A 15,690-nucleotide genomic window follows, 5' to 3' on the forward strand; every position below is an offset into this window, starting at 1 on the left:
ACTTGTGATGGGGACGATTTAGTTTATACGGTTGAAAGATTACCCCCCTGCGTTCGCCCCTGATCATAATACACAATTTCTATATTATATTAATCCAAAAATTTTAGAATTGACATGTATCTGGCTCGTTTGTGCTTGAATTCAAATTTCGTTGCAGATTTGTAAAATAGCTCGAAGAATTAGTTGGTTTGGGTGGTGTAGAGTCTACACTGTAGACGCTATCGACGTTGCTGTGGACTGTTCTTGCACCAATTTGTTTAAAACATTTTGAAGGTCGTATATTAAAGCTCGACATGCTTGAATGGCATTATTTGTCCTTTGAAAACCTTGTTTTTTAAACCTTGGCTCTATCATTGTGGCATCCTAGGAACGGTGCGCGTTTCGTAGTGCCCAAAACGATCGATAAAGCAATCACTTAAAGTGTCGAATGTCAAAATGGCTTATGCGCTTTTGAAGCTATTTTTGTATAACAAGACCTGTATTTGTATTTCGCAACCATCGGAATAACGGGGGACATATGCAATGCAATTGAGAGTGTCTCATTAGTCTGAAAATTTGGAAGGCACTGTTCCACCTTGTTAGTACATCCTGAACAAGTCTTAGGAGTCTGTCAGCAATTAGGCGTCCTAAAATTTTGCCATGGCAGTCGAAATACGGTTAATGAGCCTTGCACTTGGTAAGAATAGGTCGAATAATCTCCATTTTAAGAATTTCTTGAACCAGCAAACTTATTGTATGTGCAAAACATGGAAAATGTTTAATTTGCAGATGTTCGCATGCTTTCTTAATAGTAACCTCGTTAGCTGTAGCTATAGTTACAAATTTATATAGAAGACTCCACTCATTTAACTCCTGTGGAAGAGTATTAGCAATATTCAGAGCTGACTGATAATTGGGAGTCAAAAGACTTACCGTCGACAAGGCCGCTGCAACTTCTTCGAACTTTTTATTCACAAAATGGCAAGTTACAGTGACATAGACTTCATTTCCACGGGAAGTACATTCGTCCGTGGTGATTGCTATATACTGAACACCTTCGAGCTCACATTCAAGATCCTTTCTCAACTCATTGTATAGCTTACGTCTCTGAAATAGGTTCTGCTCGGTATTTTATATTTAGGGTCCATGTGCAGCATCTAATCACGGAATCGAATTCGGAATTGGGTGAATCCGTGTGAGATTAGGTTAGTTGTGTTTCCTGCTGCCACACACAGGATGATTCTCGCTTCCTTTTCGGAGACGAACCTTCAATGCTTTCCTTCGTTGTACCTTTAGTATAAAAAATGTACATATGGGAATTGGCCGCCACATGTGGGACATTTACAATCAACTACCTTGCGTGCAGTTGGCCATGTACTGCGCAGTTTTTAAAATACTAACGGTTCAAGAACTTATCCATCGTTGAAACTTTAAGCAGCGTCGCGCCTACACCACCAGTATCACTCCCTAAAATTTCAAGTAAATAATTAACATTATTAACAAAATAAGTAAAATGTGACAAAATACAAACAACAAAACAAAATAACAAACAACAAAAAAAGGTTAAGTTTCGCTTTAGCGGCTTTTGCTAAAAATGGACTAGGAATTTTTTTTTAAAGGGATACCTTGGGGCCTAAACATTAATAAAAAAGTGGCGGAAACCGTAAATTTTAATTATTTATTTAAAAAAAAAACACAAAAATAAACATGCAAATTCAAATACTTTTTTGACACTGAATTTATTCCCCATCCCTGAAAAAGGGCTACCTTCGGGCAAAAACATTCATAAATGAGTAACGTAAAGCGTGATTTGTATTTATTTACTAAAATAAAAAACAAAATAAACATAACAATTCAATGTATTAAATTAAAAAACAAAATAAACATAACAATTCAATGTATTAAATTAAAAAAAAAAAACAAAATAAACATAACAATTCAATGTATTAAATTAAAAAACAAAATAAACATAATTCAAAGTATTAAAAAAAAAACAAAATAAACATAATTCAAAGTATTAAAAAAAAAACAAAAGAAACATAATTCAAACCTTTTTGTAGCCATGAATTCAGTCCTCGTCCGTTAATAAAGGCTATCTTGGGAAGTATCGTAAAGCGTGATTTTTAATTATTTCTTTGTAAGAGTAGCAATTATCACTGCCGCGAGAACAACCGGTTTTAAAACATTGTCATGTTTTTAACGAGAAACATTTTACCGGGAAAAACAATTTGTGGAAAAGAGTTCTGCAAATGCGTGAAAAGGTAAAGAAGCAAAGCGACAAAATAATTTGACCATGTCGGACACGGAAAATTTAAGTCTTGAACGCTGTAACGGTTGTGAAATGACTTTGAGTGAGTTCATTGTTCTTAGTGAAGATTCAGAAAAGCTTCGAAAAATTTTAGAAAACCATATGTTTCTGCGGAAATACCAAAATGGCAAAAGCTACAACAAAGAAGCTATCCTTTCGATGAATAAAATGGAATTCCGATGTCAAAAATTTGTGACAAACAACAAGAAAAAAGTAAAATGTACTTTCAAGGAATTCGTAAACAAAAATACATTTTTTAGCGGATCGCATTTGAGTCATAAGCAAATCAGTCGATTTCTTGCGTATTTCGTTATGACTCCTCCCCCTCATACGGAGTTGCTAATGCATTAATCCATTATAATGGATGAAATCGGCATTGCAGAACATGCTGTCGTAGATTGGTCCAACCTCTTGAGAGAAGTGTTTTTTGATTTGGCACTGAACAGCCATCATGAAGGCAAACTTGGTGGTGAGGGAAAAGTGGTCGAGATTGACGAAGCCAAATTCGGAAAAAGAAAGTATAATCGATGTAGAATTATTGAAGGACAGTGGATTTTTGGTGGCTTCGAAAGGGGAAGTAAAAATATTTTTTTGGGTAAAGTTGCGCTTTAGCGGCTTCTGCTAAAAATGGCCTAGGAATTTTTTTTTGGTAAAAATGGGTTCCTTGGGGCCTAAACATTAATAAAAAAGTGGCGGAAACCGTAAATTTTAATTATTTATTTATAAAAATACCAAAAGAAGAACATGAAAATTCAAACACTTTTGTGGCACTTAATTTATTCTCCGTCCCTGAAAAAGGGCTACCTTGGTCCAAAAACATTCATAAAAGAGTATTGTAAAGCGTAATTTGTATTTATTTATTAAAATAAAAACAAAATAAAAACTTAACAATTCAAATTCAAAAAAAAAAATAAACTTAACAATTCAAATTCAAAAAAAAAAAAAAACTTAAGATTTCAAATAAAAAAAATAAAATTAACATAAGATTGCAAATAAAAAAAATAAAATTAACAAAAGAATTCAAATAAAAAAAATAAAATTAACAAAAGAATTCAAATAAAAAAAATAAAATTAACATAAGAATTCAAATTAAAAAAAAATTAAATTAACATAAGAATTCAAATTAAAAAAAAATTAAATTAACATAAGAATTCAAATTAAAATAAAAACAAAATAAACATAACAATTCAAACATTTTTTGGCCATGAATTCAAAACTCGTCCGTTGGGGATCACTGCCGCGAGAACAACCGTTTTTAAAACATTGTCATGCTTTTCACGAGAAACACTTTACCAGGAAAAAACTTTTGTGGACGAAAAGTTCTACAAATGCATAGGTAAAGAAACAAAGCAACAGAAGAATTTGACCATGTCGGACGCGGAAAATTTAAATCTACAACGCTGTAACGGTTGTGAAATGACTCTGAGTGATTTCATAATTCTTAGTGAAGATCCGGAAAAGCTTCGCAAATTTTTGGAAAACCATTTGTTGCTGCGGAAATCCCAAATTTGCAATAGCTGCAAAAAAGGAGCTAATTTGGCGATGGACAAAATGGAATTCCGCTGTCAAAAATTTGTGACAAAAAACAAAAAAAAAGTTAAATGTAATTTTAAGGAGTCCGTGAACAAAAATACTTTTTTTGCCGGATCACATTTAACTCATAAACAAATTAGTCGATTTGTAGCTTATTTCGTAATGACTCCTCCCCCACATACGGAGTTGCTGATGGACGAAATTGGCATTGCCGAACATGCAGTCGTGGACTGGTCAAATTTCTTAAGAGAAGTTTTTTTTGATTTGTCACTGAACAGCCATGAAGGCAAACTTGGTGGTGAAGGAAAAGTGGTGGAGATTGACGAAGCCAAATTCGGCAAAAGAAAGTATATTCGGGGAAGAGTCATCGAAGGACAGTGGATTTTTGGTGGTTTCGAAAGGGGAAGCAAAAACATCTTTTTAATCCCGGTGCCTGATAGAAAGGCGGAAACTTTAATAAAAATAATGAAAGAGAAAATTGCCCCAAAAACCCATATCGTTAGTGACTGTTGGGCAGCTTATAATGCTCTCAGTGCTTGCGATAATTTGGAGTACACGCACAGTACGGTCAACCACTCCAAAAATTTTGTTGATCCGAATACTGGCCAAAGTACCCAAAATATAGAACGCACATGGCGAGACGTACGAAGCGCTGTCCCCAAGTATGGAAGAGTGGACAAGCATTTCGAAGGCTACTTGGCGGAATATATTTTCAAAAGAGCATATCACCTTCGAAAAACCAGAATACACGGAATTTTTTGCGCCATTGCTGACCTGTACAATCCATATAATCCCAGGATTAATATTCCGAATTCCGAACAACTCGCGGAATTCGAGCTTCTGGACCTAGAAGAAAACGCGGACGAGGATTAATTCATGGCCAAAAAATGTTTGAATTGTTATGTTTATTTTGTTTTTTAATTTGAATTGTTATGTTCATTTTGTTTTTATTTTATTTTGAATTCTTATGTTAATTTTATTTTTTTTATTTGAAATCTTAAGTTTTTTTTTTTGAATTTGAATTGTTAAGTTTATTTTTTTTTTTGAATTTGAATTGTTAAGTTTTTATTTTGTTTTTATTTTAATAAATAAATACAAATTACGCTTTACAATACTCTTTTATGAATGTTTTTGGACCAAGGTAGCCCTTTTTCAGGGACGGAGAATAAATTAAGTGCCACAAAAGTGTTTGAATTTTCATGTTCTTTTTTTGGTATTTTTATAAATAAATAATTAAAATTTACGGTTTCCGCCACTTTTTTATTAATGTTTAGGCCCCAAGGAACCCATTTTTACCAAAAAAAAATTCCTAGGCCATTTTTAGCAGAAGCCGCTAAAGCGCAACTTTACCTTTTTTGATTCCGGTGCCTGATAGGAAGGCGGAAACGTTAATAAGTATAATAAAAGAGAAAATTCCCCAAAAAACACTTATCGTCAGTGACTGTTGGGCAGCTTACAACGCCCTCAGTGCTTGTGAAAATTTTGAATACACGCACAGTACGATCAACCACTCAAAAAATTTCGTTGATCCGAATACTGGCCAAAGCACTCAAAATATCGAACGTACATGGCGAGACGTACGAAGCGCTGTCCCCAAATATGGAAGAGTGGAAAAACATTTCGAAGGCTACTTGGCGGAGTATATTTTTAAAAGAGCATACCACTCTCAAAAACCCGAATTCACGGAATTTTTGCGCCATTGCTGAGCTATATAACCCATACAATCCCAGGACCAATACTCCGAATTCCGAACAACTCGCGGAATTCGAGCTTCTGGACCAGGAAGAAAATGCGGACGAGGACTGAATTCATGGCTACAAAAATGTTGAAATTATGTTTATTTTGTTTTTTAATTTAATACATTGAATTTTTATGTTTATTTTGTTTTTTAATTTAATACATTGAATTGTTATGTTTATTTTGTGTTTTATTTTAATAAATAAATACAAATCACGCTTTACGTTACTCATTTATGAATGTTTTTGCCCCAAGGTAGCCCTTTTTCAGGGATGGGGAATAAATTCAGTGCCAAAAAAGTATTTGAATTTGCATGTTTATTTTTTTGTTTTTTTTTAATAAATAATTAAAATTTACGGTTTCCGCCACTTTTTTATTAATGTTTAGACTCCAAGGTATCCCTTTTTAAAAAAAAATTCCTAGTCCATTTTTAGCAAAAGCCGCTAAAGCGGAACTTTACCCAAAAAAATTCAAATACGTGATTTTCTTTTTATTGAACAGTTTTTAGGGCCATAAACATCGATGATCAAAAGAAATATCGATGTTTTTAGAAATTTGAAAAACATCGATTCATCGATGTTGCTGCAACTCTGCTGCGCAAGCTGATCACCTCTGACCGCCGTCAAAGCATACGTCATGTTACACGAGAATTGTAACATGCGAAAGGTGAACAAAAAATCATGCGAAAATTAATCTGCGAGATCTGTTGTCCCGCATAGAGAACGAGTTCAATATGACCCTGAGACCCGCAGACAAAGTCAGCAATGTGTGGAAAGGGGTGAAGAGCGGCTAACGAAAGCCAGGATGTCGAAGTCACGACTGAAGGTAATGTTGATCATTTTATTCGATATTCGCGGCATTGTTCCTGAAGGCCGAACAGTGACTTAACTCTTCTATGTTGGCGTCCTGGAGCAACTGCGGAAACGCATTTTGCGTGTGAGGCCCGAACTCGCCGACACCGGCTGGATCTTGGCGAACAAGGCCATTCCAAGGCCACCCTTTAGCACTAATATAAACCCCTGCGACTTTTTCTTTTTCCCTAAAATGAAATCATATATCAAGGGAATTCATTATGGTGGCGATTAGGAGGTCCAACTTGATTTGCTCGTGTTTTATTAAGGAATTCCCGGAACTTTATTGTCACACTTCGTATACCATACTCTTCCTGAAGCTCCTTAACAAAAGTTCTCGCATTATTATTCGGTCTTCTCGATCTCCAATCTTCATTTTGTGGTCCCCTCCATTCGTTGGTTCCAGCCTTCCTTTGTTTTCCGCTCGATTTAAAACATTACACATTGTTTTTCTAGAAACTATAGACAATTCAACCAGCTCAGCGACAAATTTTCTCAATTTATGATTGTAGAAAGTCAACGAGTAATCTCAAAGGTGAACCTATTGCCACGCGTTTTAAGGATCTCCAGAAGCTAGTTTTGGTGCCACTTTGCCCTCTTTCGCTACAAAAATAAAAATAATTTTAAAAAAAATTTGCAGTTATAAAATATGTCGAACAAAATAAATAAAGGCTAAACAACATCGAAGCTATGACAATTTTTCTTTTAATTTTTCATAGGCAGCGATATGATATAGTTGTCCTATTTTGATGAAATTTAATGTGTTATTCAAGAGTCTTTAGAAAACTCTATATTCTGATGAAAAACAACGATGCTTTAATTTTATTTCCGGTTTTTCTATATAGATTTTCGATTTTCCTATGGCAGCTATATGATAACGTTGTCGGATTTTTATACCCTCAAAAAATACATCAACAAAACTGCAAAAAACCGTTATTTTCCAATATAACGTTTTTTTTGTCTCATTGCCTACGCCAGGGGTGCTCAAGATCGTCTTATGGCAGTGCGTTTACTAACACATCCACAAGAAAACGTGTACATACAGCTGTGTTCATAATAATAGCAGTGCTGATGACGTAAATGTTTAAGATCGAAAAATCATAGTATAAACACTAAATTGGGACAAATTTGGTTTACATCAACATAATATATTTAATTTTAATTATGTTAACATTTGTTTCAGTTTAATAACTCCATTATTTTCGAAAATATTCATAATAACAAAATAATAACGACAAAATGTGCTGTTCATAATAATAGCAGTGTTACCAAAAAAAATTAAAAAATTTAACAAATCTTAAAAATAACTTAATACAAATAACAATAATGATAAATATTAACTAATATTTTGTCGTAAAACCTTTATTGGCTATTATAGCTTCACACCTACGTGGCTTGGAGTCCACCAAGTCCTGGCAACGCTTAGGGGGAATCTGCGCCCACGCGTCCGGTACAAATGGCCGAAGCTGCGACTTTGAAGTCGGGGATTTCTTTGCCACATATCGCTTGATGTCCCCCCATAAATTTTCAATCGGATTTAAATCCGGGGACTGTGCTGGACACGACATTACATCAATGTTTTCTTAAATAAACCAGCTCTTAGCCAATTTGCTGGTATGTTTTGGGTCGTTATCCTGCTGGAATGACCATTTTAAGGGCATATCCCACTGTGCATAAGGAAGCATAACAATTTTGAGTATGTCCACATAGACGTGTTGGTCCATGATCCCATAGATCATATGTATGCGACCCACGCCGCTGTACGAAAAACAAGCCCATACCAATATTTTAAAGCCACCGTGCTTAACGGTCTTAAGAGGGTGGTTTGGGTGGTACTCAGTGTTTGGGGGTCGTCGGACATACTGTCTTGAGCCTGTCCCACCAAACAAAACCAGTTTGGACTCATCTGTCCAAAGAATATTGCGCCATTTCGTCACGGGCCAGTACAAATGGCTTTTGGCAAACTCCAATCGAGCTTGGATATGCCTTTTACCAAGTAATGGCACCTTTCGGGGGCTTCACGCATTTAAATTTCCATTTACTAATCGAAGGTGAATGGTGACGTCGCTGATCCCCAACTTCAGCTCCACTTTTACATCCCTAGAAGATGCAAGAGGATTCGCTTTGTTGAAGCACACTATTCGTCGGTCCTTAATATCGGTTGTTTTTCGTTTCGGCCCACGTGTTTTGGACTTCCAATCATATTTAAATGGCATTGGATGCCATAAATGGCATTGGATACCATTTTGGTAAAACAATTTACCATATCTTGGATTTGTTGATAGGTTTTTCCCTGCTTTCTAAGCTGAGCTATCAAATTCCTCTCTTCCTCTGAACAGTGTTGTCCTCTACCCACTAAAATTAAAATTTTTGCATGGTTATTGTGTATTTCCATTTAAATTATATTAATTAACTCAAGCAAACTCACTTTTTGCAAAATTTTTAATGTTTTCGGCACTTTTTGTGGATTAAAATGAAAAACTGCTATTATTATGAACAGCCAAAAACTTGTGATTTTGCACAAGAATGTCCAAAAAACAAAAATAAAAAGCAAATCTAATGGAACTTTTTTAGTTTTCCTATCTCTATATTCCATTTTACAAAAAAAATGATCAAGCGATCAACTAACGAAAAGGAATATGCTTAAATTACCGTTGTTTTACTTCGTTGCTATTGCACTGCTATTATTATGAACACAGCTGTATGTAGCGGCGCGTTTGTGTTGGGGCGCAGCTGTGCACTGAGAGAAAAAAAAGTTCTTACCTCCAGAACTACGAAGCATTTTACGCATTGTACTTCGCATTTAAAGTTTATGCTAAAAAAACTGCTCTCTATTTCATCACACATTTTGATCCGCCAAAAAATTTAACCTTACACTTTCGATGGTCCACCACGAAATAAATCAAAAGCCAACGCAGACAGAAAGATAAGTTTCAGTGCATGTGCTCGAGGAAAAAACAAAAACAAAATACATTGCGATCAGATAAGCGTGACGACGGACAGAGATGTAATGAAGAAACAAGCAAAATTGTTTTTGTTTCGCATGCAAATCGAAGCCCATATGCACGGTGCTTATGGGCGCACTACCCATAAGCACAGAGCTCTACAAAAACAAAAGTGCACTCGGTGCATAGGCGTTGAGCACCCCTGGCCTACGCGAAGTATTATTGGCAAGTATATTATCTTTCCAGACGAGTCGAAATTTAACATTTCCGGGTCTGATGGAGCCACTTACGTTTGGCGTAAACCAAATACAGAGCTCCAAAGCAAGAACATAAAATCTACAGCTAAGTATGGCGGCGGTAGTGTCATGGTATGGGCCAGTATGTCGGCAGCTGGCATCGGGAGGCTGCACTTTATTGAGTCTACGATGGACAAGATTCAATATCTTGAACTCGGAACTCGGAAGGAATTCTGGTTCTACCAGGACAATGACCCAAAACACAAGTCGGGTATTGTGCAGACTTGGCTAATCTGAAAGGGCAATATTATTAAGGGTTAAATAAATATTATATAAACAGATTGGATTAAGCTGCCAGTTTGGTAACAATGTGCTAATCATTATAATAAAATTTCTACATTTATCATTTTAAAAAAATTTAAAAACAGGGAAATTTAAAGAATAAAATTCTAGAAACCTTATATGATTATGGAATATCACTAGATCAAATCTACAGGTAAAAAATGAACTACATACAATTTTTTAAAATATGTGATTTTTTAAGAATTTTCATATTTATGCACACAGCATTACGTCTGATAATGGGCGAAACATAATAAAAGCCGTCCAAGTGTTAAACGAGGAATCCCTTTTTAAAGAAGACTAAGAAAAGTGAGAATCTTCTGAATGAACTGGATACTATTGAACTTGCATGTGCAGCACACAATCTGCAACTGTGCGATTCGATGTGAACTAGAGGTGGAGAACTATCGATGGCACTATCGATGGTTTGCCACTATCGATACGCAATCGATAGCTGCGCGCACTTTCGATAGTGGTTAATCGCTATCGTCGATTGTTGTCGATATTTTGGTTTTCCCATGTCTACGTTAAAAGTGTAAAGGAAAGGAAATTGCGCGAATTTGTTACAGAGTTATATAAATTGTTATTAAAAACATAATGGATCGTTTTCTTCAAATAGGTAAGATATTGTTATTAAGTGAGAATCTTCTTAATGAACTGGATACTATTGAACTTGCATGTGCAGCACACACTCTGCAACTGTGCGATTCGATGTGAACAAGACAAAGGAGGTCGCCGAATGGATGGAACTAAAATTAAAATGCGAGAATAGCCACAATTTGATTAAAAACTATCGGCACGGATAAAAATAAAAGAAAACAAATTGTTAGAAAATGAAGCATTGTTGGTAGCGATTTACATGGATCGTTAATCGTATGTTGACGAACTATCAAAAATCGTTAGCAAAGGCTAATTAAAAAAAAAAAGTTTTCGTTTATTTGAGTTGAAACAAGTAAGCTGTATGTTGTAAAATTTGGGTCATGTTTTGTGTATGTTGTAATTTTGAGAAACTATGTTAATAATTTAAATTGTCTTCGTCAAAAACTAATAATTGTACTATACTAAAATCCAAAAAACATATACTTATTATCGCATTATTATTTAAGGCACAAAACACGAAATGTTCCAGAGCTCGAAACTCCTGTGCGTAAAGAGATGTTAAACCCTTCGTTCTCGTCGATTCCTTCAACAGCATCCTCATCTGAAGGGAAGCCCCTGTTCTCGGCATTTTTGGACGAATTTCAAACAGTGTCATAAAGCAACAAATATCCTGTTTCTGCAAGACTTGTCAAAATTTATGCTGACTTCGACGTTACTTTTGGTCGCTTGCTATTAAATTCAATGACTTGCAGTTTAAGTTACCTCATATAAGTGCACTAGCGCAGGTTGTGCTGGCTACATCTGCCCTAAACTTTATATTAAGTAAACGAAGAGGATCGATTAGTGCAAAAAATCTGAACGCCTTACTAGTGATGAAGCTTAACACATAATATATAAAAAATTTTACAAAAAAAGTATGAATAATATATAAAATTTTTGAAAATAAATTTAAATTGTTCTATTTCACAACAACGAAAGTAAATGTGAAGACCGTTTGCATTGAGTTTTTCGGACTTTTGCTGACTCTCACTGTCTGAGCGTTTCTCGTTCGGCTCTTTACGCACTGCTCATTGAAAGACCGACACACAAAGAGCCCAACGAAAAGCGCTGTCTTCATGTCAGCAATAGCCTCTTGCTCATAGCGAGAGAGTATGAACTTTTTCGGTTGTACTCGCACCGAGAGCACAAGAAGAAAAACGGTCGACTGTTATTTGCGAGCTTTGTGACAACAAACATTTAAATACAATAGGAAGATGTGACCAACCATTGCATTGAATGGCTAATCGCAGATCCGAGACGACTGCGTTTATCCGCCCATCACTATCGAATTATTGCCATAACTAGCGAGTATTGCAAATACGCTCTGACAAGTTTGTACTAGAGGTGGAGAACTATCGATGGCACTATCGTGCCGCCATCGATGGCAGCCTTGCACTATTGATAGTGATGCACGCGGCGTCTCACATCACAAAGAAAAAATTAAGTTGAAAGTGGAAAGCATCTCAGCAAATCCCGAAACCCATCGTGGAATCGGAAGCTACAACTTCAAACCATAAACCATTTTTTGATTTTGTCGAACTGAAAGCGAACGAAAAAACAACCACCCGCCGAACTGATGCCATAATAGTAAAAAGACAATATCTAGAAAGAGGTGTAGTATCCCAGGATACAGATCCTCTGCTCTGGATACAAGTAAGCATACATATATATTAAGTTAATATAGACTTAATCAATTAAATTCAGTTTTTTGTTTATAATTTCAGATGAACGAAACGGATCTGCAACTAATAAAAACCGTAGTGTTAAAATCCACATCAGTGGAGTCCGAGCGAATGTTTAGCAAGGCCGGACAAATAGTCTCTGATCGCCGAACTCGGCTGAAGGAGAAAAACATTAACATCTTATTATTTCTTAAGTCTATTTTCCAAATGAAAATGTTTTGTAATTCAATGAAACTGTTTATTTTTTGATATAAAATATTTTATTAATTTGTATAAGCAACAAATGAAATGTATTTTTCATTTTTAAGAGTTAAGAATATAATAAAGTTTTGTTTAAATTGGGACGCACAGTGGTCCCTCCCATAGGCCAAAAATAAATTTTGGAATTTTGATTTCAAATTTGGCGCATCTGTTTATCAATAGAACAAAACTTTAAAAGCAATTATTAATTTTGTTTTGCTCCACACATTCACGGAGAAATTGGCACGCAAAGTGGGCGCGCAAACAAGAGATCAACTGCAAGCGTGCGCATGACTTTTAAAATCGTTAAGTTAATGGTTAATTAATAATGTAAAACAATCGAATAAAATCTGAAAGTGAAATGAATATTAAAGTTGAAGGTTTGTAGATTGTGTTTTTATAATTTTTATTAATTTTGCATGCTTAATGTGACTATATACAGTAGCTCGCAGCTTATTTCAACCAGCACCTCAAAAAAACTTTAAAGCCATATATCTAGCAAACTATGAGAGCTAATATAAAAATTGAAATAAGGGTTTGTAGCGAGGCTTTAACATAAAATTTTTATTTCCATTTATTTTTTAACATTTCTTAAATATTTAATAACTATTTTTAAACGAAAATACTGCTTAAAATACTGCAGCAGCTTATTTCAACCAGAAACTTTTCAACTCTGCAAAAAACCGCTATTTTCCAATAAATCGTTTTTTTTTTTTGTCTCACTGCTTACACGAAGTGTTATTGGCAAGTATTGGCGTCAAATTTGCAAGCTTTAATAAGTCGATCCGGGAGAAAACACAAGTTGTAGATAATGGGCCCACGTACAACAATTGAAAAGCGGGAAGACGTTCTCCGTCATTATAAAAATGGACTTTCACGACGGAAAATTGGGGAATTTGCTAATTTAAGTGATTCGACAGTGCAGTGTATAATTTACCGTTTTTTGCGCGAAAACAGGACGCATGATAAAGGCCGAAAAGCACCCAACAAAGTTTTTAACGAATCGGACGAACGTTACATCGTAAGAAAAATCAAGTTAAACCCAAAGCTTTCTGCACCAAAATTGACTAGCCAATCGTCGAGACAGAATTGGGAAAGTCATGTCATCCTGATACAATTCGACGGGTTCTTCGAAATCACGGTTTCAATGGACGAATTGCGCGCAAGAAGCCATTGCTTAGTGCAAAAAATGTAAAGGCTCGCCTAAAATTTGCCAAGGACCACTTGAGCAAGGATTCAGTTTTTTGGAACTCAGTTATTTTTGCAGACGAGCCCAAATTTAACATTTCTGGGTCTGATGGAGCCACATACGTTTGGCGTAAACCTAATACAGAGCTCCACGGCAAAAACATAAAGTCAACTGTTAAGCATGGCGGAGGTAGTATCATGGTATGGGCCTGTATGTCGGCAGCTGGCGTTGGAAGGATGCATTTCATTGACTCAACGATGGACAAGATTCAATATCTCGAGATATTGAAAGCCAATTTGCTCCAAAGTGCTGCAGAACAATGACCCAAAACACAAGTCGGGTATTGTGCAGACTTGGCTAATCTGGAATTGCCCACATGTGATGGCACCCCCCGCCCAGTCACCAGACATAAATGTCATCGAAAATTTATGGGCAATTCTGGACCAAAAAATTAGAAAACGTCAGATTTCTAATAAAGCTGACCTCAAAAACGCTTTGGTGGAAGAGTGGGAAAAAATAGCTCCAGAAATGACCAAAAAGGTGAACTCAATGCCAAAACGGCTCAAAATGGTCAATGATAACAAGTGTGGTCATACCAAATATTAACTTTCTTTGTTTTCTTTTATTTAAGTTGTTAAAAAATATATTCCTCAGCTGGTTGAAATAAGCTGCTGCATCATTTAAAGCAGTATTTTCATTTAAAAATAGTTATTAAATATTTAAGAAATGTTAAAAAATAAATGGAAATAAAAATTTTATGTTAAAGCCTCACACTACAAACCCTCATTTCAATTTTATATTAGCTCTCATGGTTTGCTAGATATGTATATGGCTTTGAAGTTTTTTTGAGGTGCTGGTTGAAATAAGCTGCGAGCCACTGTATATATTTTACTTTATTATATTTGTTGCATGATTTGTATTCGTCTTTTTATGTTTACTTAAAGTTTTAATTTTGATCCCCTAAGATTCCCCGATTCATTTTTTATTCAGTGTATTTGTTAATATATTAAGGTATAAAAAAAGGTAAAGCTAGCTGCGGATATTTGCGGATGTCTGCATATATTCAAGGTATGCCGACAAGGTCGGCAAGCCGAAGCTTATATACCCTTTCAGTCATCAAATATGTCGAACAAAATGCGTAATGGCTAAACAACATCGAAGACAAGACGATTTTTCTATTTATTTTCCACATTTTTGACTTTAGATCATATGGGAGCTATACGATATAGTTGTCCGATTTTGATCAATTTTAATTCGTAATTCAAGAGTCGTAAGAAAACTTTATATTCCAAAAATCATACTTGTCTGATGAAAAACAACGATGTTATAATTATATTTCCGTTATTTCTATATAGATTTTTCGATCTTTCCTATGGCAGCTATATGTTAAGATATGGTTGTCCGATTTTTATGAAACTTTTTTCTCAATATAAGAGTTAAAAAACTTGATATTCAAAAAATCATGCTCGTGGGATGAAAAACAACGATGTTATCAATTTATTTCCATTAATTCTATATATATTTTTCGATCTGTCCTATGGCAGCTATATGATAGAGTTATCCAATTTTGATAAAATTTAATCCGAAATTCAATAACAGTTCAAAAACGCCATCTGGAAGAAATCAAGTCGATCTGATGAAAAACAACGGCGTTAGAATTTTTTATTTCATTCCCGTTCCGACTTATATACTGCGTGCAATAACTACACACCTTTTGGGAAAGTTTCACCAAGATAGCTTTAAAACTGAGAGACTAGTTTGGGCAGAAACGGACAGGAGGACAGACGGACAGACGGACAGACAGACAGACGTACAGACGTATTTCGATTCAGATGGTGATGCTGATCAAGAATATATGTACTTTATGGGGTCTAAGGTGTCTCCTTCACTGCATGGAGGGGCGAGGGTGTTCATTAAATGATTACTTTTGATTACCAGGGGGGAGGGGGTCAAAAATCGCAGAAAACGTGATTACGTAATATATGGACAGCAGTGCTGCCAGATTTTGA

At 35.4% G+C, this 15,690-nt stretch overlaps 1 protein-coding gene across 1 annotated transcript; it reads left to right on the forward strand.

Annotated features, from left to right (window-relative positions):
• Positions 1-957: 957 nt before the first annotated feature.
• LOC122320576 lies at positions 958-12,977 on the forward strand. Its single transcript, XM_043208767.1, has 4 exons — positions 958-1,071; positions 12,023-12,223; positions 12,295-12,446; positions 12,935-12,977. The coding sequence occupies exons 1-4, from the start codon at positions 958-960 to the stop codon at positions 12,975-12,977; spliced, it is 510 nt and encodes a 169-aa protein (XP_043064702.1).
• The last annotated feature ends 2,713 nt before the right edge of the window (positions 12,978-15,690 follow it).

This window comes from Drosophila ficusphila, unplaced genomic scaffold (genome assembly GCF_018152265.1).
Source record: "Drosophila ficusphila isolate 14025-0441.05 unplaced genomic scaffold, ASM1815226v1 contig_636, whole genome shotgun sequence".
NCBI classification, from domain to species: domain Eukaryota; kingdom Metazoa; phylum Arthropoda; class Insecta; order Diptera; family Drosophilidae; genus Drosophila; species Drosophila ficusphila.

Excerpts from the sequence above, each read along its gene's own strand:
- LOC122320576 (XM_043208767.1), top strand. The coding sequence starts at position 958 with ATGGCAAGTTACAGTGACATAGACTTCATTTCCACGGGAAGTACATTC. Across the intron at positions 1,072-12,022 it reads AGATCCTTTCTCAACTCATT|TGGAAAGCATCTCAGCAAAT; the intron begins GTATAGCTTACG and ends TTAAGTTGAAAG. Across the intron at positions 12,224-12,294 it reads ATCCTCTGCTCTGGATACAA|ATGAACGAAACGGATCTGCA; the intron begins GTAAGCATACAT and ends TTATAATTTCAG.